Source organism: Amblyomma mixtum, chromosome 8 (genome assembly GCF_055824585.1).
Source record: "Amblyomma mixtum isolate Tamu chromosome 8, ASM5582458v1, whole genome shotgun sequence".
Taxonomy (NCBI): domain Eukaryota; kingdom Metazoa; phylum Arthropoda; class Arachnida; order Ixodida; family Ixodidae; genus Amblyomma; species Amblyomma mixtum.
The window spans coordinates 89,929,527-89,955,285 of record NC_143019.1 but is presented as its reverse complement, the minus strand read 5'-3'; the positions used below and the strand labels follow the sequence as shown (position 1 = coordinate 89,955,285).

The 25,759-nt window shown below is 45.9% G+C and overlaps 2 protein-coding genes across 2 annotated transcripts in view; both read right to left on the bottom strand.

The window, feature by feature from the left end:
* Positions 1 to 4,571, bottom strand: part of LOC149333455 (cytochrome P450 2C23-like) — a 28,028-nt gene extending 23,457 nt beyond the window's left edge. Inside the window, exons 1-2 of the mRNA XM_089557724.1 lie at positions 4,357 to 4,571; positions 4,090 to 4,214 (exon numbers count right to left, since the gene is read on the bottom strand). Of these exons, the coding sequence (XP_089413850.1) occupies positions 4,090 to 4,214; positions 4,357 to 4,571 (340 nt within the window). The remainder of the gene's footprint in view (positions 1 to 4,089; positions 4,215 to 4,356) is intronic.
* The window catches only part of LOC149333448 (cytochrome P450 2U1-like), a 447,818-nt gene that overhangs the window by 143,831 nt on the left and 278,228 nt on the right, over positions 1 to 25,759 (bottom strand). The window lies entirely within an intron of this gene.

Genomic DNA, 25,759 nt, shown 5'->3' with positions numbered 1-25,759 from the left:
AGCGGTTGAAGCCATCAAGGAGACCGGCGGATCGAACACCGCCGCCGTGTTCTCCCAGATCATCTGCGTGACTTTGTCTGGAAACTTGGCTGGGCAGTGCTCCCTACTTGTGATCGGTTAGAGCGGTGGGGTGTGTTACGCTCCAGTACCTGTCCGAATTGCCCGCTCCCGGAATCTAATCGCCACGCTACAGTCACCTGTGTTGTAGCGCGTGTCTTTTGGCGCGCGGTTCATGCGAGATTTCGTGGGCAGGCCATTTCGTGCTTCGTCTCCCGCGGCCGCTTCCCCAGCGGCCGTTTTGCTCGCCTGTTAATAGTTGCAGGTCTTTTTAGTTTATGGCGCAGTCGATGCGCCGCGGTCGCTAGTGGCTTTCGACGCCGCGCTGTGTGGCCAATTCTCGGCCGTCTCCGACGGGAGCTGATCAGTTTTTTGTCCGAGGAACTCTTTTTCTTGGGTGAGGAAGAGTTTCTCCGACAATGGTCATGCCAATTTATTTGTGTTAATAACGGTCGTCTTGTCTTGGTTTTTAGGCCAAACTGGCGCTAAGGTCAACTTTTCAATGTTTCAATGTCTAATCATCGACTTTTCGCTCTTCTGTCAATCGGTATATATGCATTCCTATTTTACATTGCCCATTCCTGTTAGTTACTTAGAAATGTTTATGGTACCTCTTTAATTGGCTCACCTTACATGCTTAATGTCATGTGTTTTTGTAAATGTGAATGTATCTTGTAACCTTGGCATGTGTACATATGTAAATAATTTTTTTCTAAACAGCACCGCCACCAATTGAGTGCATATGAAAACACGCATTTCGGGGGAACGTTCGCTCTCCTTTGGAGACAAAGTTACCGCGAGGCGTGCGACACGGGCTATGTACACAAGATGGTCAAATTAACGTCCTTCCGCGGGGTGGTTCTGCCTGCGGGGTTGCTGTGCGGCGCTCTCCCCCACCTCTGACCCCTCCGGGTCGCGCTCGGCTGCGCTGGCGCTTTTAAAGCGAAAGCTTTACTACTTGCACTTTCAGCCTTTGCCGTGGCGCGGCGGTGCCACCATTGACCTTTAGTTGACCTCTGTGTGACGTCATCAGTGACATCACGCCGAAGAGAAGGGCGACCGACTCGCGCCGTCGCCAGCCGCGGCGGTGCCACCACCAGTGCCTAACTCCTGCGCTCTCCGCTAGGAGCGCGTTTGTGGCGTTACGCTGAAGGAATTAGGCTCGACTCACGCCGCTAGAAAGCAGTAGCTGTGCCAACCACCAGCGGCTTTACATTGCTTCGCGATCTCGGGCCGTCCGTGTGCGACGGCAGTGCACATGAACGGCGGCCTGACTGGACTGGATTGTACTGGACTGGATTGTATTGGATTAGATTAGAATAGATTATATTAGATTATATTACATTAGATTACATTGGATTCGATTGGATTGGATTGGATTACATTGCATTGGATTGGATAGGATTGCATAATAGATGCATAGCCACAAGTCTAACCACAAGCACCACCACCAGCTACACTACCAGCTGAAACATGGCGTAGGTACGGATAGTTTCCTTTTTCAGTCCGTTCCCTTTCCCAAGTAACTTCATGCGGCTGCTGTGGTTTGTCCTATGATATCTATAACAAGAAATATTTCAAAAGCGTTGGAAAACTCTGGTTACATCACTGTCGGTAGAAGCTGCAACGCAAATACAAGCGCTGTTTTTCTGAAGGCATCTACCAGTTATATGAAATATCTCCGAGACCAGCCGCTTCAAACCTATCTTCGTAAACCTACGTGTATTATCGGTCCACTTCACTTTGCGGCGGCGGTGTTACATTCACTTTCCCTCCGAACCTACAATGTCTTCAATCTGCCTTGAGACATAGCGACCATGAGCAACTCATAGCGGAGATAAGATATCTGCACCACCAGGCAATCGAACAAGATCATGAAATCGTCTTCCAGTGGGTTCCAGGCCATAGCGGCATTGTTGGTAACGCCTTAGCTGACGGTGCTGCTCGATCGGCTCACGATACAACCAACACTGTCCGCATACCACTGACAAGAGCTGACGCAGCAAGGCACCTTCAAATGCTCGCCCGAAACCTGACTGTAACGTTGTGGTCTGTCCCTGGAGGTTGTACACCCCGCTCGCATCACTTCAACCTCTTGCTCTAACATCATATACCATTCGGCCTCCCCCGCGTTGATACTATGCTGTTGTGCCGCCTGTGGCTGGGAGTGGCGTCCACAAACGCCTATTCCCATCTCATCGCAATGGCTGACTCTCCGGCGTGTGACCAGTGTGGTTGTAACGAAACGATCAGCCACCTCCTCTGTGACTGCCCTCGTTTTGAGCGAGAGCGCGGTTTCCTAATTTCGCCCTCTGTCCCCGTGACATAGTGGTCGCTGGACACTTAGAAAACTCATTTCCTTGCCGCTCTTTTTCCTTTTTTCCCCTTTGTTCTCCTCCCCAAGTGTAGGGTAGCCAACTGGGCATCGCCTGGTTAACCTCCCTGCCTTTCCGTCCTTTTTCTCTCTCTCTCTCCCTCCGAACCTACTTCGTTAGCTACGGTTTCCGTGCTGCCAAATCTTTCACCTACCCAGGCACTACGTAGTTTGTTACGTTTCGTTTCTGGAAGGATGCAGCGTTTGAACCACGGTCGGCTGCCACTACACGAGACTTTGTGTAGCGGTTTTCAAGATATGAGCCAAACGAAATTGTTCTTGCAAATTTCAGTGCACCAGATGGGAGATGAAAAGGACGTGATCCTGAGACGGTTGGGACTTTTTGTTCGAAGAAACCTTGCGTAGGGCAAGAGGGAAGGAAAAGACAAGACGTTTTTATAATTGGGGCCGTTGTTTTGAAAAACTCCAAGCTGCATATGAAGGATTATACAGGCTAGAAGCTTGCTATTAGGTTTGTTTACGAAAAGGGGAGAGAGAACGCTTTGATCTACAAAAAACTTCAAAATAATATGATGCTAGACTAGGTGGTACTTTTATATTTTTGGAAAAACCTTATGCAACGCAAGCGAGGTCGACAGGAACCGGTGCACAGCTAGATGGCAAGGTCATTGTAATGCCGTTATCAGCGCAAGACACCTCATTCAAGAGAGAAAGGGCACCCACCAGCGCTACGCACCGATCTGATGTTGCTTCTCAGTTTGGTTTGGTTTATTGGGATTTAACGTTCCAAAGTGACTTAGACTGTGAGGTACGGCGTAGTGAAGGGCTAGGGAAGCTTCGACCACCTGGGGTTCACTAACGTGCACAGACATCGCAAAGTCAGAAGATATTTTTGTTGGAATACTCATGTGTTATTCTCTTTTTATGTATATTATTGTGTTACTGTGATTTTTACTCTGTCTTTGTGGTGAAGTGTTGATTGTATATTTTCTTTATTTTACAATTTCCGCTAACTATGCTGTGATTATCTCTTGTATTATTGATTTATCGAGGGTCCCGGTACAGTCTTGGACTTTGGGGCCCTCGTCTGTATTTTTATGATCTTGTGTATACTTTTCTGGGACCAATAAACCATCATTTCACCAAAAAAAAAGTACACGGGCCTTTACAATTCTGCCTCCATTGAGGTTGGGCCGCCGCGGCCGGAATCGAACTCACTTCTCTCCGGTCAGCAGCCGAGCGCCGTAACCACTGAGCCACCGCGGCGGGGCGATGCTGCTTTTAGAAAAGAGCGCGCATCTATAGCCATATATGGCTTCGAGAACGGAGAAAGCAACGGAGCAGTAAATAAGATACGACAAGAACCACGTCGAACTTTTTAAGTTAAGCAGCTTCCGTAATTAGCACCCTTCCCTAATGTCATCAGCATGAAATCTGAGCGTGAAGTGCTTACACCATCCCCTATGCTGCAACCAAAGCCAAGCTTTACTGCCGATATACTTTCGCGAGGCACGTCCAGAGACGTGGAGCACTTTTCTAGGTTTTGGTTTACTAAACGACTTACTAAACAATCCGACTGGTAACAGCGCCGCACAGAGTCGACGAGCTGCTGCTGAAAATTGCTTTACCACAAAGGCGAACATCGCGACAATATGGTGGAGTTTTTTTAGGCTTGTTTATTAACGCCATTTACTCACCTTCGTAATTGTGACTACTCATGTTCATGATATTAGGGCGGCCCAGAAATTCGTTACCCCTGCAAAATTTCTTCATGCTTTCCATATCGTTCAGCAGGACTACATCCGTGAAGTTCAGTTTTATTCTGCAAAAAAATCGAAACTGAAAATGAGCAATATTCCATGGGCAGTATAACTTTTTTTCGCGTAGCACAAACGATATTGAAAATTTGGGAAGATCGCTCGTAATGACTGGAACTGCATTCGATGTAAAACGGATGACGTTACCTGTAGACGGGGCCATACTCCTTGGCCCACTCGAGAGCCTTTTTGCAGTAAAAATCCGGCTCGTTGAATTCCACGTGGCCCAGAAGAGACCGCGCAGGTGGCATGGGTGGAAGTCTTGCACCGGGTGGAAGCCTTTTGCAGCGCAGCCAGCGCCGTGCCACAGCCCATATCGTCGTACAGAGGAGTGACGTCACCAGGAATACCGACCACTCCATTGTCTGGGTAAAAAACTTCTTTCTCCAGAAAAATCCTTTCTTTGGACACTTCCTGATGCAAGTCTCGTAAAAATCGCGTAGCTCAATTCAGCACAAAGAACTCAAAAAAAGAAGATAGCTGAATCCAACGAATGTTGTTTCATATTTACGACAACTACATGAACGTGCCATAAAATGTCACTTTGCATGATCCAACGAACGCATGAAAACCGTGCTAGGGAGACCCACTTCCGTTTATTGGATGTCCAAGCGATGGCTGCAGGCCACAACGCTTATAAAAGGTGCCTTTTAAAAAACAGCTAATCTAACTCACTCGCACCTCCTTTATCTCCGAAAGAAGATGCCCTCCCTGCGCAGTTGGCCACAATCGCTTCTATTAAAGGCATCCCGACATTGCTAAAAACATTTTTGCGCGCAATGTTTGCCATGGTCGGCGTGTAAAAATTTGCATGCTCTTGGAGCGCTTCATCCCTTTTATTCGAAACACTCAGCCACCACAATCTAGAAGCCTGTACCGCCCACTGCACAGTCTTCAGGGGAAAGAGACCGGTCTCAAGGCTTGCGTTATAGCAATGTAAAGAACCGTGAAACCATTTTGCTTTGGAATCACTTGTACATGAAAAAGCTCTAGTTCTGTATCGCATGTTATATTATCTTCCAACCACTGGTTTCGAAGGTATTGTTAATAGGGTTTCCTTTTCTCGCCAGGCTCGTTTCTCAACTGCTGGCTTTCAAAAACCTCCCGCTTGCGATTGCGCTCAATTCGAAACTTGAAGCGCAAACATACCAATCCAAAATACACACAAAAAGCGCTATTCCCTCTAACAGGCCTCCCATGGTCGTGCGTGTGGTAACTGGACGGACATGCCCCTGATGAGTTAATACTGTGCCTACAGCGTCCAGTTCGCCATATGCACCTCCCGTCGGGCGAATTTACGGCAAAGGTTCGGAGAAATGTCCGGTACACAATGGTAAAACCACATCAGTTGTGGCACGGAGGGGGCCCTTTACAATAGGGGCACTCAATAGGTTTTCTTTCTGCGAACATACCTTGAAGGACAGAAACTTGGGGAAATGGTTGGTTGTGAGTGCGCATGGTTAGATGTCTCTGCATCATCTCCATATAAGTATTGTGCGGAGTTGTCGTAAAAATTGCCGCATATTGAGAAAAGCTACACGGCGCAAGCAAAGCCTCGCCTGCGCTCGCGAACAAAAATTCGAGATCACCGAAGAAAGGTCCTTTGATTACTGGCGGAGAGTGCTTAGATTTTTGTGTGTTAAATGATGGCTTCGCAGGGAAGAGACTGCGCCCGACCGCAGCAGGAGCAACTTTCATATTCTCTAGCATTCCTCGTACGCATTCCAATATTTACGCGCGTCTGGGGCGATGGTGAGAGTGCTTTTGCTCTTGCAGTGGTTCGCGTGTGTGCTTCCCGCCTTAGCACTATATGGCGAATGCTGCCTTCTACAGGCATGGTTTTCGTTGGCGAGCTCTTTTTCTTTTGTTTCCCTTTTGTATAAGCACATTCTTCAAAACAAAAAGGCATAGGCACATAACTACTTGCTCCGGACACTTCAAGCCTTTCTGGGCATGCGTTCCTTTGTATATCTGGCAAGTGAAAAGAGAAAAAGAGCGCCGAGCTTAATGGTATTTATATCTACGTATCCGGAATAATGAAAAATTACTTGCCAAGGCTAACGGTCATGACATGTGAAGGAGACCACTAAGGATGCCCTGACAACTGAGCAATTATTTCCACTGCCCAACCTCTACGTTTGAAAATTGCGCGTGCCGCGAACAAGAAGCGGAGATGACACGATGCAGGCCAGCTTACCAGGCTTATAAAAAACAAGCAGCTGTGGCCATAAAACTGGTGCGCGGCTGCCCTGAGTTTAAAGGAGCAGTCTAAAGAGAATAGACTGGAAGATCCAGAAGTTCAATTGCCGAAGTGACGACGTCATGCGGAGACTAAAAGGGCTAACATCCAACCGTCCTTAATTGCAGAAAATGTTCATTTTCAATTCTGGTTGCTCCAAATTACTCAATCCACCGCTTAATGCGTGCCCTCTCGGGGTGTCAAAATGCACTCTCAATAACGGGCTCTCTCATGAGTGCACACGTAATAAATGCATTTTTGATGAACATGATGCTCAAAATTATTATCCCGGCTATTGCAGGTGTATTCATCCGTCGGTAGAATAGGGACTGGCCTATTCAATTCCAAACTGTTGGCATCTACAGGGTCTGCCAATAGCCTTCTCACTCGTTTTGAAGAAACCGATAAGGATGACCTCGTTAGTCATAATGTACCCCTTCGTTCCTTTAAGCATAGTTATGATTGTTATTATGACGAGGAATTTTAAATGTTCTTTGAAGACGTAGAACTGACAATCAGTAAATTAAAAGCGCAGAAACGCACTACAATATGCTAATCGGTGACCTCTGTGACAAGGTAGGCAAGATGCACGCAAGGTACAAGGGATTTCAGGGTCCTGGCATGGTTTTTTCTACCACATTCACACGGGACACCTCACTGCCCATTGAGTCAACGGCCATTAGAAATTTCGATGGTCATCAATATGCACCACTGCCGCACAGCAAATTTCAGTGATCACTGAATAGCAAACATATGATAGAACAGATGGCGTTAGGCGTCGCAGCATTGAGTAACCATACGGGGTGGAGCACAATAAAGCAAGAGGAATATCTGAATAACTGCTTTTTTTATTCTGAGTTTGCTCACAATTAAATCATTCGAATGCTTCACAGCTCAACGACCGTCATTTCCGCGTTCATAAATACTTTTGTCAGATGGTGAACAGCCAGAAATAAAAAGAAAACTTCAGAGATACCTGAGGCACTGGCAATAGACAAACGCTTAAGCACCTGTGCTGCCCCCGCCGGAATTTTCCGTGACGTCGCACCACATCGACATAACACTGTTCATTTTTTTTTTCATTTCATGCCCACAATTCGCGTGACCGGAAGTCCAAAACCGAAACCGGAAGACGCCTGGTGGCAATCTTGGACCGCAATTACACCCTTAGTTGTCTGTAATTAATAACCTAATTAACCCACGTCGACCATTTTGGTACTGGTTCAAGTTTTTTTGATGCCCTATTCCAATTCACTTTTAGAAGGCAGACAAGTTCCATCCACGCCGTTGGGGTGTCCATGGCGTTTTTTCGACTTAATTGGCTCTAATTACTTGCCTAATTCACCCACATCGACAGACAACTTTGTTACTGGTTCAAGTTTTTCTGGCGCTCTATTCCAACAAAGTGCAACCGGCAAGAAATAAGAATCGAAACCTAATAGAAATCTTGAAATATTGGAGACCTCGCTTATTACCCATTGCTTAGAAAATGTTTACAAAGGACACTGTTCGCAAACTTCAATCAACGTTCCATTTTCAGTAACCCAAATGAATGGCAGCTTACTCGAAGTGTGTTGTAAAATACGCTATATTCCTTCCATTACGTGTTTAAAAAATGATATGTAGAAATAACTTTTTACATTCTGTGTGTGTATAAGCTACGTAGCGCCAATTTTCACTAAAATAACGCGCTCTATGACGATTTCACCAGCGTAATGTTGCAATCTGTACACCTGTCCAGGCCAGCATTATTTTAATATTTGTTGGTTTGATAGCTAACACTGCGTATAAGCCTACATTTGTGCATTTATTTTTAGTTCCAGGTTTTCCAAAAACAAAGCTGCAAAGAAAAAAAATAAAGGCCCCCTTTATTTATATTTCCTTAAAGTTACCACAATAAGGTTCACTTTTCAATTGAAACACAGCCCGCAAAATTAAAAGTACTACTTGGGGGAGCTTCCTCGTGGCGGTGGTAGCCTCAAAAACAATGTAATTAAAGGATCTCAGTAACTCAAGAAACACCATCAATAGCAAGGCTTTTGCTCAAAGTGATAGCTCTTTGATAGTGAGCGCGGCGTTATCTTAGAATTGATGCGCTAGCACATAGGCGACCATACGAAACTGGAATAATTATTGCTCTACGCCGAAAAACCGCGACAATGTGGTCGCGATCCTGCCAAAGTCGGTGGTATTTAAAGAGCGCACGAAGAGAAAATGAAACTTTCCTCAGGGCACCCGGTACACAGCTTGAAAGCATTGGCGCTACCGGAGCGGTTTATTCATGCATTACTGATAGGTGCCTATTACTAATTTGAAATATGCTACCATCAGCTCTCTTACTAGTAGCGTTTCCTTCCATAACCACTCAGACTTGTGATTGAAGGGTTTGGTTCGGTCTACACCACAGTAATCAGTCCTGGTACACTTTCTTAAGGTGCACGACAGCTAGCACCAGTTTAGTCTATTATAAAATGACACTGACGGGATTTACGAGTTGTGGAAAGTGACATAACCCGCTGTCATAGTGTCATATGTTGTGCGCGCTGAAATTCGAACTGAGCAAATGCCGAATTGCCACATCACTATATTGTGACAGTGCGCTGTGCGTCTCTGGAGGGCTAGTATCTCCGGCGACATCTTCCCTTTGTGGGACCCCGGAGACGCTTGAGCAAGAGACTGTATAGTGGCACGAATCGCCAAGGGGTCGGGTGTTAAGACCCATTAGTGTTCCGAAGCTTTATTCCCACGCTCACAAGCATTCAGGCGGTGAAGCCTACCCCGATAGAGTAACAGAGACGCGGGCGGGAGAAGGGACCCAAGACAAGGGGGAGGCTCCGAGGAAGACGGGAAGTGACGCAGGCGTTGGCTCTCAGTGGAGTGCAAAGGAGACGCTCCAGCCTAGAAAGTAGCATCTCCCAAACGGACGGGTAAAAACGATAAAAGCTAGTCAGTGGGGTGACGAACAAAGCTAGAGGCGACACCGCAGGCAATCGGTCCTCCGGGACTCCAAGTGCCCAAGCCACTGGAGAGAATCTGAGCCTCAGCAAACTAACTGGGTCCACTCCAAAGTCCCTTCTTTCCTTCTGACGAAAGGTCCAGGGCTAACGCAGCGGCACCAAATTTAGAGCACCACAGCCGCTGCATCATGTACTCGATAACATGTAATTCTTGAACGTATCTGTTTTTTTTTTTCAACTGAATCTAGCGGTGTCTCTTTGCCCCTCCATCCCGTGTTGCCCGCGTGGTTTTTCGGGCAGTCACACGAGATGCCAGAACTTGGGTCTTAAAAACGAAGGTCGTATCAATGCTGTGGCATTCATGGCTTCAAATTTTGAAATCCAAGGGAAATCATGGGACTTTCCTTGGATTTTCCTTGGGCACCGCAGGGCTTGAACAGACAACGTTCGCTCTTGAGGGGACTCCCACTCTGCAGCCATTGCTCAGAGCAAGCATGCAGCCATTAGGAGGCGTTATTCCGATATTTAGGAGTGATAAGATTCTTTCAAGCATGCACGGTACTCTTAATCAAGTTGTCCAATGTGCACACGTCGCAGCAGTTACCTAGTAGTTTGAGCCTCCACATCATATGCAGGAGGTAGATGGTTGAGTCCCTAGAGCCGCCTGGTGCCCACTCACAAGAACGTACCAGCTCAATTAAGGCACTCTTTGACAGCTGCTTTTACGTCACGAAAATAATCAGCATCAATGTGTAAGCGGCCAAAATTGAAAAGCTACATTCAAAAGGCATTGCATAACAACCACATAAATACATACCGTCTTTGCTAAAATTAACTAAGCAGACATGCGGGCAGCCAGAACGGGCTCGCAGATGAAGGGCAGTGCTGCAGTCCCCAACGCTAGCCCCTGCTCCTCTGCTGCGAGTGTAAAGTGGCTGATGTAAGCTGCATGCTCGCCCTCACTCTCCTTCCTTGGATGAGAAGTAAGCAAATAGCATATGTGCAGCGCTATGGCGCACCTGGGAGTAGTTGCCAGCTGCAAGCCTGCTCCGTTGACGGCATGGCTGCTCAGTTGCTTTTGTGTGCAAAAACTCCATAAGCCTGCTTTCCAGTGCCACAAAAACAAAGGTGACTTTCTGAAGCTAGTCTCGATCAAATAAAAAGAGCAATTTACGCACATAGAATGTGTCCTCGCCCGCAATGTCTAATAAAACTCATGGAATTGCCACATCCGAGGATGTGAGAATAGCACAGGTGGTAAATGGAGACCGAAAGCATGCTCTAATGTGGAAAGGCAGGCACTCAACACTATCGAGTCCCAATTGCTGACACCGCAGAACCACTGTGCTAGAAAGATCGTGTCCTGGATGGACTTGCAGAGTCAACCGGACAAAAAAAAAGTCTTTCTTATGTGTTACTATTTTACAGCTGTGCCTTTTATTTGCATTTTTCTATTGTTGGCTACGAATTGCAGTACCTTGAAAACTCATTCAGAAAAATTCATTCACACTGGTGAATTACTCGTTTTGAGATCTATTCACTGCCTGCTCCTCCCGCAGTGTCAGACATGGCTTGAGTGGCGTCCCAAACAAGCAAATGTCTCCAATGTGAAATGCCTTTTGCTTACCACCATTACGCAAAACTCTAGTGCAGAGCAATTTCACATAACTGCGCAAGAAATACAGACAATTGTCCTTGCTTTTTTTCATTCCTTAGCCTGTGTTTACTCATGTGTTCAATTTTTATTTACTTCTTACGTATTGTATAACCTTTTCGGCGCCACTTACCGGCTGTACATTCTTATTCCTTTTTACTGTTTTTTTTCCTTTCTCTGTAGTGTTTTTGTCTTCGTTGGTACAAATCTTGAGTTTGCTCCCCCTTATGCAATGCCATCGGGCCTTTAAGGGAAAAATAAATGAAATGAAATTAAATGAAGGGCTGCATCCAGTTTCCAGAATTTACATTATGGCTCCCTTTGCTGCCTTCACCAACTTCACTACTTTTCCATTTTCAGTCTCGAATGAAAAGGCATAATTCGCCCACAGTGATCCCAGGTTTTCCACATTCTTGGTATAGTGCAGGAGCTTGTGGATATTGAATCTCATGAAACGCTGTCCATGACACCCTGCTGTCTTGGACACGAAGTCATGAAGTCGGCTTGTTGAAAAATGTAGGAAGGCTGCGCTATAACATTCGACATTTGAATTAAGTTAGGCTCTGATATCAAGTAGCCTTCAAAGCAAAGGAATGACTTCTACTATTATTACACTGCTCTCATTTTTACTAGCCTGGAGGCATGTCATTTTTGTCCAGGCTGGAGGCACGTCCATTTGATGGCCTATCAACTATGTCAGCGCTTTACATTTCGTGAACTTTGCTTAAGTCACAGCTTAGAAATATCTCCATTAGTGCTCCATTCTTTCAGTGCCCTTCTGCAGCAATTCTTCAGTAGGTAATCTAAAAACACACTTATTCCGTTCCTTTGTGAAGAGGGTATCTTTGGATGTAATTCAAAATTCTGCAATTTCTGCAGCCCAATTCAGGACCTGTACGTTTTTATCGATTCCACCATATATGCATGCGGCAAAGACACTATTTTTCTCACAGAACCTGTGAAACGCCCAGCCTGCTATTGTCCTCTTCTCTGAATTCCCAATATTTCACAGACAGTTAGGGAGCTGAAAACAAACCAGAAAATATAAGTGGGATTTCAACGTGTGAGAGGTTATGAACATGGCCTTTCAAACACATCCCTTTCTGCACAGAGCTGTGAGTTGTGAATAAAGATTTTTTCCCGGAAATAACGAATTCCCTTTGAGAAAATACTCATTACAAGCAAGTTGACACTGCACTTTGCACTTTAATTTGCATTTATAAGCAAGATTCTGATCTCATAATGAATTTTTTTCTGGAATAATAATCTAAATAGTGTTGAATCATCCGTGGCACATAATTTTGGAGACCTAGCTACATGCAATGTGATGCAATTCATTTAGGCTCCCAACCTACAAATAACATTCCATAACAAACTCCTGTTACCTGCTCGCTGAAGGTCTCTTGGAGAGATAGAGTCGAGATGCAGGGCAAAGACGCCCTCAACCAGTAATACTGTGTGTTTCCTGTAACCTGGCTCCAGCACACCGTACAATGTTGGAATGCAGTAAAAGAACAGCCAGTTTTTCCACTCGCTTGCTTTCCAGAAGCACCGGTCGTTCATGGTCCTCGGCAGCCGTGTGCAAGAAAGGTGTGGGCACATGCTCAGGAAACGCATGTCCAGGATGGCTACGGTAGATGGAATTCCAGAAAAAGTAAGAGGAGGAATTTGGTTCACCTCTCAGATTAGACTCCTCTGATAGACACGGTCAGTCCAACATGATTCACTGCTTTTGAAATATCTCACTATCTGTTCTGAAGTGTATTACTTGCCCTCTAGTACTTGTCAGAATGAAAATGATTCATCTTCATCATCAGTACGCCCACTGCAAGGCAAAGGCCGCTCTTATGTCTTTCTATAATGAACCCTATTCTTTACCAGCTAATGCCACAGTATATCCGCAAACTCCTTAATCCTTGTCTGCCCACACAACGTTCTAACGCATCCTGCTACGCTTGCTTCTCTTGGGATCCACTCCATTATTAGTAAGGACCAGCGGTTGTCTTGCCTTCACATCACAAGATCTGTCCAAGCACTCTTCTTTTCTTGATTTTGACGAGGGTGTCATTCACGTGGTCTTGTTCCCTCAGCCACTCTGTACGCTGCCCGTGTCTTACGATTACACCTATCTGTTTTCTTCCCATAGCTCGCTGCGTTGCCCTTAACTTAAGCTGAACCCTATTCTTTAGCCTCCACATTTCCGCCCGTTAGTTGAGTACCGATAAGATACAGCTGTTGTACACTTTTCACTCGAGAAATATTGGTAAACAACCATTCATGATCTGAGAGACCCTGCCATATGCGCTGCATCATTCTTACTCTTCTATTTGTTTCCCCTCCCACAATCCAGATCAGTGGTCACTACGTGCCTGAAGTTGACGCATGCGCTTACCCTTTCCGGCAACTCGCTACCAACTTCGAACTGCTGTTCCCTTGCGAGGCTACTAAACATTACTTTGGTTTTTTGTCTGCTAATTTTTAAACCAACCGTTCTGCTCTACCTCTCTAACTGATTGATTGCACATTGCATCTCCTATGTTACTTAGCAAGGCAATGTCATCAGTTAATAGGTAATCTCAGTTAACTGTTATCCCCAACTGTTCCCAATCCAGGCATCGTAACTCACCCTGTAAACAGGCTCACAGCCTCTTCGTGTCTAGCAGCCTTCTTTATTCAAATTTTATTGCTGACTTTATGAAGGGCTAGGGTAGCTGTGCAGTGATTATACATATCTTCCAGTATTTTTGCATAAAACACTTATACATACACCCTGATTCTGCAATGCCGGCAAGACTGCTGAAGTTTACACCAAGTCAAATGCTTTCTCGTAGTCAATGGAGGTTATATATAGGGGTTGGTCATATTCTGCGCAATTTTCTATCACCTGATTGATACTGTAAATATGGTCTATTGTCTAGCACTTAACTAGAAGACGACCTGCATAGCAATTGCAGTGAACTGGAATATGTAACAAAAATTCTGAATACATTCCCTGTTTTCCAGTCATAGACATGCAAAAGCCTACAAAGATTCGAATTATGTAAAAGAATACCTTCGTACTATACATACCAACAAATGGCTAAGAAAGTCAGCAAATGTAGCTCATTGAACCTAACGGGTGGTAGTGGCTGGAGAATGGATATGTCAATTTGCACAGCTTTGAAAACTGTCAAGGGAAAAGTTTCGCAATACGACAAATCCCATTCTTCGGCCACTCAGAGGGGTCAAAATATAAGGAATAGTTTTTTTCATTGCGCAGAAAGGCTGGTGTATCATATAACACCGACGTGTGGTAAGGTGTAAATTGGTCAAATCAAAATGCACAGATGAAGGCTAGGTGAACACAAATGTAACGTTCTACAACTCTGAAATGGTCGTGTCCCTGCGCATTGCCATTACGGTCCCAGCGAATCGTAACAGCTTTTGTTCAGAGAATGCATAGTCGAAGCTACAAGCAGTGATCATGAGGTAAGCAAGATTATAGAGGCACGTCTGATGCGCCATGAACGTGTCTGGTGCATGAGTGCGCAATTAGTTAATCTTTTGACCAAAAAAATATTGTCCCTTCATTACATCAGGACGGACAAGCACTTAGTTTCTTTTTTTCTCTAGTGGTCCCGCTTCTGTATATATTCCGCCGTGCTGTAAATTCAGTTGAAAGTTAGCACTTTGTGCTGTCCCTGCCTCATGTCCTTATCATTCTGCCCCTTTGCCAATAACATGTATACTTTCTTCTTCATAAGATCTTTTACCCTCACTTATAGTGGCATTCCACTCGCGCAAATAATTTCCCAGTCAGAGTTAATCTTCCATTTTCTTTCAAACTTTTATTCGTTGAAGTAGGAATTGACACATACCAATGTAAAAAGACTCATGCAAGTTTGATGAGTACAACCAGAACTCCGTGAGCTGCTTTCCAACTCCAAGCTGGGCGCAGTGCATGTAATGCACCACTTCGCTACACACCACGTTGAAGTTCTTCAGGCTCACTACAAGAAATAGACCCTTGAGGCCACTCACAGTCGCATTCCACACGAGGGCATGCTTATATCTTTCAGCATGCCCGTTGATGTTCTTGCAACTCCTGTTGTCTCAAGATAGTCGCGAGCACCTAAAATCATCAATTTTATGATGTGTGGAACTTCAATAAAACTTGGGTGGGGCCTAGTTGGCACATGATGTTGTGAAGGTGTAGGTTGCGCAGCCACGGGACGAACCACGACGAAAGACACAGAGACACACACAAGCTCACTATAAGAAGGCACTCACATCTGCAGGGACGAGTCCTTTACGGATGGAGAAACCTTACAGTCTTGCTCGGCACGTAGCATGGATGGTGTGGCTTAGTAAAGCGTTGATGAAGGTAGAAGAAGAAGGGGAGGACACACAAAAAGAAGGGCCCACTGAAATAGAAAGGAACTTCAATAAAACTTGGGTTGGGCCTAGTTGGTACATGATGTTGTGAAGGTGTCCCTACTGAAAAATCCGGTATGAATTTTAAACCGGTACCGCATACCGGGTTATTGTACAGGATTTGCGATACCGGATTACCGGAATATCCTGTATAAAACAGGACAGTCGTGTATAATACAGGATTCTCCTATTTTGTACAGGATACTCCGGTAATCCGCTATCGCAAATCCTGTACAATAACCCGGTATGCGGTTCCGGTTTAAAATTCGTACCGGCCTACAGGACAGTCCTGTATTCTACAGGCTAGGCCCGTATTATACAGGAGGTCCCTGTATCACAGGACAAAGGCAGGAATAAAATGCTTCAAATATAGCCCACTTGGACTAAACCTGCCCAAAAACTGGGGCCATAAGTGTACATGCCAAATGCTGAAATATACAGAGCCTCAGAAACTGGTAATCAGTGATTACCAGCGGCTCGTATTGCAGTCGATGTGCAATTGTGTTATTTGCTCCCAGCTTTTACCAAGTATTGGTAGCTTGGTGAGTATTCTAATGCATCAAAAACTCCAAAAGATGTTTATTTTTTCGCATGTCTTGAACCAGCTCACTAGGTAATAATTTAACTCTTTGCGACGATCTAGCGGCGCTGGGGTCTCTACAGGGTGCTGGCCAATAAAGTAGTCAAAAGCACCTGAAGAAAAGAAAATATGAGTGGTAGTACATAATGCCCCCAGCTTATCATTTAATTGGGCACTGACACACAACATAATGCATTGAGCACTGTGACATGCAACTTACGGCCAATGCCTTGTAGCTATTCAGGGGTTATTGGCTTTCTTCCCACTGTGGAGGCTTCTGACTTCAGGTTCCGATGGCAAGCTTGCCCTGTCAAGCTCCTTTCCAGGAGTTGCGGAGTCGTCCAAACGCTGCGTCCTTGCAGAAACGTGAATCTTTGGGTGCCACCATAACTGCTGCCCACGTTGCCGAAGGAATAAAAATTCCATTCCCGAGGTGGTCCTGCATGCAATAATTACAAATGCATACCCCAGTAGCACAAACGGGGCTCTGAATTGCGGGCCCTCGTGGGCCCAGACAAGCCACAGACAAGCCAGGCGTCTCAAGACGCCAGGCCCTGAGCATTGGCAATGCTCAGTATCGTGAATGCACCTCACGCCTTCCATATTTGAATCAATAATGTATTGCAAATCTGCGTCGTAACATTGTTGGTGTGTAAACAGGTTGCTCGGACGATTCCGATGCTTGCGTAGTCATCCTCCATTATTTACGGCACACACCGCAGCATCGATGTGATGCGTGATGTTTGTTCAAAGTCTTGAGCCTCTCCCCCTCAGGACGCTTATCGATGATTGCTCTCTCACGTATACACCATATGCCTCTCTAAAAAGAAAGAATACAAACTATAAAACTTAGCTTAGTCGTGTTATCATGAAGGACAAGCAATTTCAGTATGTAACTGAAAGAAAATTTTGCGCTATTTCGTCCCTCTACGCTGTGCAATCGAAAAAGTTTTAGTTAAAAAGACACTGGTCAGTTAGAACGTTTCTGTAGACGCCGAGCATATAACCGAGACGGAGGCAGTACTTAAAGAACAGAGTGATTTAAAATGCGTACTTACGTCCTAGCAGCACGACGTCGCTGTCATAAAATCCGCCTTCACCGCCGTGGCCTCCACTGGTCAAATGTTCACCACTCACGTCTTTCGGAGCGAAGTCATTCATCACTGAGACAAGGATGATAGGGTTCCACCGTATTTGCACTGGACGTACGCATAAAAGGCGATGTCATCTTTGATCATGGATTGATCAAGGCAACACGAAGAAAGGCGCAAAAAATTGTATAACACAAATTCAACGCCAACGAGCTAGTGCCAGCGTGTTTTCGCAGAACAGAAACCTGTTCCAAGCAAACGCAGGAAAGGCGGGGGAGCACTTCTGCATAAAGTCACCGCGCAGCGACCTGGCACAGTGAACAAGCAGAATCGGAACCTCCTCGCCACTTCAGGGAAGCCTCTCGGGGAGCGTGGTCGGGAGGGCGGCTTAAAAAAAATGTTCAGTCGTGGGTTGTAGAGTGAGCGCCTCCGCGCCGTTTCGGGGAACGGCACTGGGAGGGGTAGGACAGACACAGAGGAGCCCAAGGGGAAGGAACAAAGGCCGACAGAAAAACCAGGCATGAGCAGGTTTTCGGTTGCGACCGACTCGGACCCAGGAAAAGCAGAGAAGGCGGTGATGAGAGAAAAGAAAAAAGCTTTAAAAAAAATAGCGCAAAGACGGGTTACTCGTGTAAGGTTTCTACAGGTGGTTTTTGTTTTTATTTTATTCTCTCGAACGCTGTATCTTTTAGCTAGCACGAATCGTCGCCCTTAAGGGAACACCCCAAGCTGCCGGCTCCGTTGAATGAACCTTTTCTTCGTCGATAGAAATGTTCTGGGCGATTTGTGATTAGTATGTCTTCCTGATATAGTGAAGGGTGGGGCCGCTCGCGATGGCGCTTGGACAAGTTGCGTTATCAGTGCACTTGACAAAGAAGTGCAAAGAATTCCTGCACGAAAACCAAGAATTTTCTTTCTTCATCGATGCGTCGCTACAGACTGCCGCTAGCGAACATTAAGAAAGCTGCTGCAATGAACGCGACAGTAACAAACCTTTTGGAGCCTCTGGCGCAGTCACCGGAGGCTCGCCATGTTTATGAGCCAGTCGTGAAGTTCTGCACTGTGAAATCCAAAGTAATCTGCGCAGGACTTACGAAGGCTGCTGGCGGATGTATACTAGCCGTTTGCCCGCAAACAACCGCCCTGGGTTTGTCAGGGTGCTGCACGGGAAGCCAATATGGCGGTTGCCCGCAAATACCCCTTCATGCAGCCCCCGCCTTTCATGCACAAACTGCATGTTTTGCCACTGCGATGCTCACGCTTAGCCCTTTTCTTTTCCTAGCCCTTTCAACAAAACCGTGTATGTGTTGATTATCCCACTTATGCGCACGCTGGCCCCCCCTTCCCCTAAAAAATATCTGCTGGCGTACAACAATCTGCAGACCAAGCACCAAAACCGCAGCACATATCGCTCTGAATACAGGCTGGTATGTCCGGTTTGAGCTCCGTACCGGACTGGTCTGTCCGGTTTGAGCTTCGAACCGGGAATGGACTGTCCGGTATGAGCTCCGCACCGGGGCGGTCTGTCCGGTTTGGGATCGATACCAGACCGGTATGAACTGCTATAGCCATCAAACCAGACGGGTCTCGCCGGTATGAGAGTGATACCGGACCGGTATGAAACCGATATGTTCCGGTAAAATCCGGTTTGCCGCGATACCGGATTTTTCAATAGGGGTAGGTTGCGCAACCACGGGACGAACCACGAAGAAAGACACAGAGACACACACAAGCGCACAAGCGCAACCTACACCTTCACAACATCATGTACCAACTAGGCCCAACCCAAGTTTTATTGAAGTTCCTTTCTAGTTCAGTGGGCCCTTCTTTTTGTGTGTCCTCCCCTTCTTCTTCTACCTTCATCAACGCTTTACTAAGCCACACCATCCATGCTACGTGCCGAGCAAGACTGTACGGGTTCTCCATCCGTAAAGGACTCGTCCCTGCAGGTGTGAGTGCCTTCTTATAGTGCGCTTGTGTGTGTCTCTGTGTCTTTCTTCGTGGTTCATCCCATGGTTGCGCAACCTACACCTTCACAACATTATCATTTGTGGTTTCACACACTCAATACAAGGTTCAAACACAAGTTGAAAAACCAGTAGACTGTAAGAAATTCCTCGTGCTCATTTTGAATGGTTAAATGAGTTTGCTCAAAAAACAGTGAAGGTGTCAAAACATGCTAGGAACATTATTAGGCATCATATACGTGTCAAGCAGGGGGAAAAACAATATTCACTTTACTTTTTCAGTGACAAAGCTTTGCTTTCTACGGTCTCAGCACCCCCAATCTGTTGCACATTGTTCATCCCCTCAATTCTCTCTTGTGAACGTCCCTACCACTGAACGCCGCGATCATGACGATCGCCGCCTTTTTTGTGGTAGTGAAGCCAGGAAGGGTGGCGATTCCGTACAGTGCGAAGCTTCACTGAGCGCCTGGTGCACATTTAATGTTCGGCCAGGTCCGTAAAGTAGATTTTCGTTTTCTCCGGCACACGGTGGCATGGCGAGATTAGCTTCCGCTGAAAGGTCTCCAGTACTGTAGTCCGTACTGCTCGCCGTGAACGCAGGGGTCTCTTCGTTATCTGCATTATCGCCGGTACAAGGCGGCATGTCGTGAGCACCTTCCGCTGAAGTGTCTACAGTACTGTCGTCCCCAACTTATGTTTTCGCGACATAGCTCGCAGAAGCTGGGTTCGCGGCGACTGAAGACGGTACTGTCCACCCTTCAGAAGAAGGTGTTCACGGCATGCCACCGTGTTCGGGCGATAATGCTGGCGCGAACGTAGAAGTTCCTGCAGCTCTGTCCGAGATGCCAGAAAACGCAGGATGGCCGTCATACCCTGCATATTCTAGATTTTCGCATAACTGACGCACATGGTGGTGGCGAGTTAATATTGGCACATCAAATGGCTGGCTCTCGTGAAGGCACGTCTTATGTTTCTTCGATGCGGAGGGGCCTTCCATAGCTCAAAGGCTGGACATGTCCACTTATGTACGTGCTTGAGTGAGCCTCGGAGCGCACTTCGTACAGATATATAAATCGGATGCACTCAGGTAGAAAGAACGCCTGCAATATGGGAAACAAAGTAGCCTAGCCAGGTGGTGGGAAAGGGGGGGGGGGGGCGGATATGGGATATGGCGGTGTTCTTGGAACCAGTAAACCAGCAAAAACGGTATTAAGCATTTTTTTTATGTAAAATTGATAACTTTTGGCGAAAATCCTCCCCCCTCTTAAATCTATCTCCGCTTCAGCAAGGCCGAAAAATGCGATTTTTTTGCGTCTTCTGCTTTTAATGAAGCGATATATATAACTCCTTTACTTGGTGCACCATCTGAGGGCGCTTTTCTTTAGCTCCAGAGGTATATCTCAACGCAACTGCGCGTGTATGAGGTGGTTGCTTGCTTGAGGTACAGGTGGCGTGACTTCGCGCAGGAATTCTATGGGGACAACACGGATGTCAACGGCACTGGGAAGTCTGGTAGGAGCGGTTGAGACGCTTTTAGCGCTGCATCTTAGGTCTACCTGCAATTCTGTAACAGTTAGCACTAATTATTTCCCTTGACAGGCGTAACGCTAAAGGCCTTGCGCCCGCGTCTCGCGGACTTACGAACACCGTTCTAATTTAACGTGCAGGTTGCCAGGTCACGTGGCAGGACGAAGCTCCCGCTTGAAACCAAAGCCATCCGTTTGCTTAACTACAGCCATCTACAGCACTCTTCGCAAGGCTCTTCGGTTCTTCAGCGTGGTTCAGCCACACAGCTTTGTGCTTTTTTGTACGGCTGAGCACTTAATTCTGTACAATGCCTCCTATAGCTCCGACGTACGCTACGTATTGTACAAAGATGGCGGCAAGACGACTGTCGGGACCAATCGTATTAAGGACTATGCGCCCAGTGATATCAACGACGTCCAGAAAAACAAAAAATGTACTGGCGCTTCGGAGCCGCAGGCCGTGAAGCTGAGGAAAGTTATTACGACGGAGACATCGTCGTCTTGGGACATAAGTCAATCAATGCAGCATGCCCTTTTTTGAAAAAGTCAGTTCTCCCTGCTTTGCTGCACGCATTGACTACCTGCTAAATCGGCCACTGTTATGCTACAAGTTATAACTGCCTTTCGAGAGTGGCAAAGCGACCGTGCGTTTTAAAACAAGAAAATGCAGTTTTGTTCTGGATCGGACCAGTGTTGCTGAGTCACGGGAAAATTAGAGCTGCAAAAGAAAATCCCGTATGCAAATGTGAAAAAATTTTGCAATAAATGTAATACTGCTGTTGAGAAGTTATTGAGAAGAATTGAGAAGTTCGGATGCGGTAGATATGATATACCAGAGCATCCGCTCGTTGTACCTGGCTCCTAGCATTAGCTTTGGTATAGTACCTAGAATCTATGTCATCGAAATACGGGTCCTTGACCTAACATATTCTTAATTTTGTTAAAAAATAGCCTTTGGGAATCGGCGGAGAGAATTTTTTTGTAAAGGCATTATTGTCAGCGCTGTAGCTAATAAGAATACAGCTGAGACGTGCTAAATAGTAGGCTGGTTAAATAATGAATGCGTAACTTTTTAATGGGCACTGTTAGTCTCCTTATTTACTGCGAGGTGCGTAGCCCACTGTATGTAAAATCAATATCAGTTTAGACTTTCCAACATGCAGCTACCCTCGCCGCTGTGGTCCAACAAGTTCTGAGAACACCGCGACAAAATACAGGAGCTTTCGAGAAGTTTCCAGGCAAAGCAAACCACTCCCGTGATCGTAACTCGTCGAAATAATCAAAATTTTTTATCCCACAGCGCCTATAGTGTGATATCGTTCTCGAAATTCTAAAAACTGATATGGATATTACATACTGTGGGCTACACGGCTGTCCATAACAGCCGTGCAGCCCACATTTTACCGCAAAAAGGCTATTTTTCAACATTCAGAACACCTCACGCGAAACATCCAGTATATGCTGCTGTATTTCGTTGGGTGAGAGCTTACACTTGATTTCCATGTGCCTCGATGACGTAAAGTTTCAGATCTCACAAAGCAAAAACTTCGAACATATGCGGATGTTCCTTGACCTAACCAAGGTGAAAAAGTACATTTAAACTGTGCACACGTTTTAACGACCAATTTAACGAAAGTTCATTGTCTTTCTATGTGTGGAAGCTTAGAAGACAAGCCGGATGTGCACAGATGTTATTACTGTTGCGGCTTTTGTGCACATGTCGCAAACCGTAAAAACCGCAGTGGGGGGGCTATAAGTTCAATGAAACTTACTCTCACTCAGGAGCCATGGGCTCCTGAGTGAGAACCCATGGAGAGCCCGAGAGATATAATTTTAAGAAATTTCTCAAAAATGTTTCTTTTCGGCCTCTTACATATGGTTGAAAATGTTGCTCATATTTTGTCAAGTTCGAAACACAGTTTTTAATCGAAGAAACGTCAAAATGCAAAGTCCTTGTCATATTTTCGTCGCATCTTGAAGTATTAAAAATTACAGTGCAAATGGACTCTCCACAATACACTTTGTCGTGAAGATAATATGCAAAACAGTAAGGCAAAGCTTTCACTGCAAATTATGATGGTCTCTCAGTTTTTGGTTGTGGTTTTCAGAGTTCGGTATGTGAGCCTAGAAGGGCGCTAAGTTGCACGAAAAGATGCAGCGCAATATACACAGGACTAAAAGAGGGGACTGACACAGGCGCTTAATAGTTTTCGAGCTATGCGTTTATTCTTAACATATTCTTTGCTGCTACTCACTATAACATTGTTACTGCAGAAAAAATACTTTGCGAAAAACAAGGAAATTTGGTTCCTAGAAGAGAGGGAAACCTAAGTGACTGAGCAATATGGTAACACTGGGGCTTAACCTCATCGGTGGGGCCCACCTGAACCAACGTTTATAGATGCCTTATATGTATAGAAGGCAACGTTTATCGATAACGTTTATAGATACCTATAAACGCTGACCTGAACCGGGGGTTGCATAAAAGCAATTCACATGCAAGCGATTGAGGGTGTGGAGAAAATTTTTCACCTTGTTGGAAACCCGTCGCTCTTGCCGCTTGAACCGATGCAGCTACTTGAAACGCTACGCCGCAAAGCCAGAAATCAGAAGTGTTTTCGTACGCATGTGAAACGGGCTTAAGAATACTCTTCTCACGTGAGAAAGAGCGCAGAAAGGTGGTGGTCTTTATTTTTCGTTTCCCTTGTGAAGTCTTTCTTGCTTGTTTGTTTGTAGTATTTATTGCAGTGCACTACTTCAAATACGGTTAAAGCAAAAATAAACAACTACACTTTACTGTTTGACAGTGACCAAAGCCGACCTTGTATCAGGGCCGGCTAAGCGCCATAAGGCTGTCCCAAAAAGGAGGCACTCTTTGACACGAAAGGAATGTCCTTTGTTGACTCGGGTCACTCCCTCGTCCTTCAGCGGCAGAATAATTTTCCATTCATTTGCTCCTCCGAGGTGGACACAAGTTGATGGTAATGCTGAATCGTTACAACGAAAGGACAGCTCTAGCCTAAGACTGCCACGTCACAAAGGTAATTTATAGCGGGAGGCACTCATATGCTCACTAATAACAACCAAGAACCTTCTCATCTATGGACCTTCAGCCATTGCCTACCAAAAGCTCAGCAATATCAAGTTAGAAAAGAAATCAAATCAATATCCATGACTCGGAGTCGCGAACACATCAGTTTCGCAGGCCCCTGCGCTAGAGCACTAGGCCATCGCCACAGCCGGACACACGTCGTGTTAAACTGGAGCACACTCTCACGCTATGCATTACACACCATTTCCTTCATCCACTAATACTGCTATGAAACAAATATTCGTGCTTTCACCTATGTGGCGCCAGTGACAGAGAAATGTGTGCTGCTTGCGTCGCGGGGGACAGCGTTGTGCTAGCGTCCCTGCTGGCGTTAACAAAACACAGGCGTTAACAACAGCACAAGCCGTGCTGACGTTAACAACATTGCTGCAGAAACATGGCACAGGAGCGTGCGTGGCCGGAGCACTTTAGGTAAATTGACATTGACGATGATAGAGTTAAAGGCATACATGAGTGGCAACCTGGGTCAGTGAAACCTCAGTCGCACTTTCAGGTACGTAGCGGTGGTCTCCACATGAGAAAAACTCTGCTTTCGCACAGTATTTCGTGCTTATCAATGCTTAGCAGCCAGCAATTCTTTTTACACAAGGGGAGTCGAGGACCCATTTGCCAAGAATTTCACCCTATAGAAGGCGAGCAGCAGGCGAGGGGAAAGCTCACACCCGTGCGTCACTGGTGGTGCACGGGGCCCTGGAGATTGAACCGTGCACCTTTTGCATGCAAACCGGGTTCCAAATCGCCAGGCCACTACAACACTAAAAGATACCTAAGCAGACTGAGATCATCACGTGAAAATGAGTTCTCCGAGATGGCAGTCAGCTGAAGGTATCTGGAAGGTAGGATTGGGGGCTTTTCGCAGTACTGACCAAGCTCGCAGTTGGCCGCATAGCTCCGGACAGAGAATTAGACACCAGGCCAGAAGAAGCGCTAGGGCACGCTGTCATATATTAGGGATATACTAACACGACCTGCCGTTGGAGCATCATGAAGCTGTGAGAGGACAGTCGAGCATAGGTGTTGGGCATTGAGTAAGACCTTTTTGCTGCCAGGCCACATACTGTATGTGTAAAATGTTATTCAGGAGCACGAACATGGCAAGGGATGAATAGGAGCGGTTTACGTTGGGGACAGTAATTAACGGAGCCTAGTGACAGGTCCCCGCGGCATTTATTTGCAATGTAGAAAAAGTGTGATATAGAGAAGATGCAGGCGTCAGCCTTACACTTGCGGCGGAGAGACAGATCATTGGGGAGACGGCATATAGAGGTGCGTCCTGGTATAACTCCAAAGTGTAGTTGTATTGAACACATCTTAGAGCAGGGGGACGGTTTCTGGCTTCTGAATAGCAGTTAGTCTTAACTCCATTTGCTGAGGTGTTTATTTTTAATCAGAGCTCTGGCGCCATGGCTGTACTAAAGTTTACTGCCAACATTTCTGTTATCTCTAAATTTGATTCCAAATAGTACATGAGTCATATGCGTATACGCAAATTCTATTGCTTGTCACATTTCCGTAAAAAACCGGTGCTTGATATGTGCCCATGATTTCAGCAGAACCGTTGAAGGGGTCCTTTGAGAAGGCCTTGGTGTATGCCAAGGAGCTAGCAAGTCCGCGGCGGCCTGTGAAAGTATGTTGCGTGGTGTGTGGAACTTTTAGGTGGCTTTTTAATGTTTGCTATGGTGTTGAAAACTCAAGATGACATGAAGAGTGGGCATACATATCATTGAAATAAATCAGTGATAAATGATTTGAAGTTTTCCAGGCCAGGATGGATGAAAGCTTCAGTGGGGAGGTCGTTCTAATCTCTTGCTGTCTGGGCGAAGAATGATTTTAGGTGCGCAGAAGTGGATTCTCGAGGTGTATGACCAGCTTTCGGATGACTGATGCGAAGTGAAACGTGGTGTGCAGGGGTGATAATGGAAGGACTCAAACGTGAATGATAAAACCTGTGGAAAAGGCAGAGTCTGGCTATTTTTCGGTAGTATTCAAGGCTGGGAAGGTTAGCTTTTGT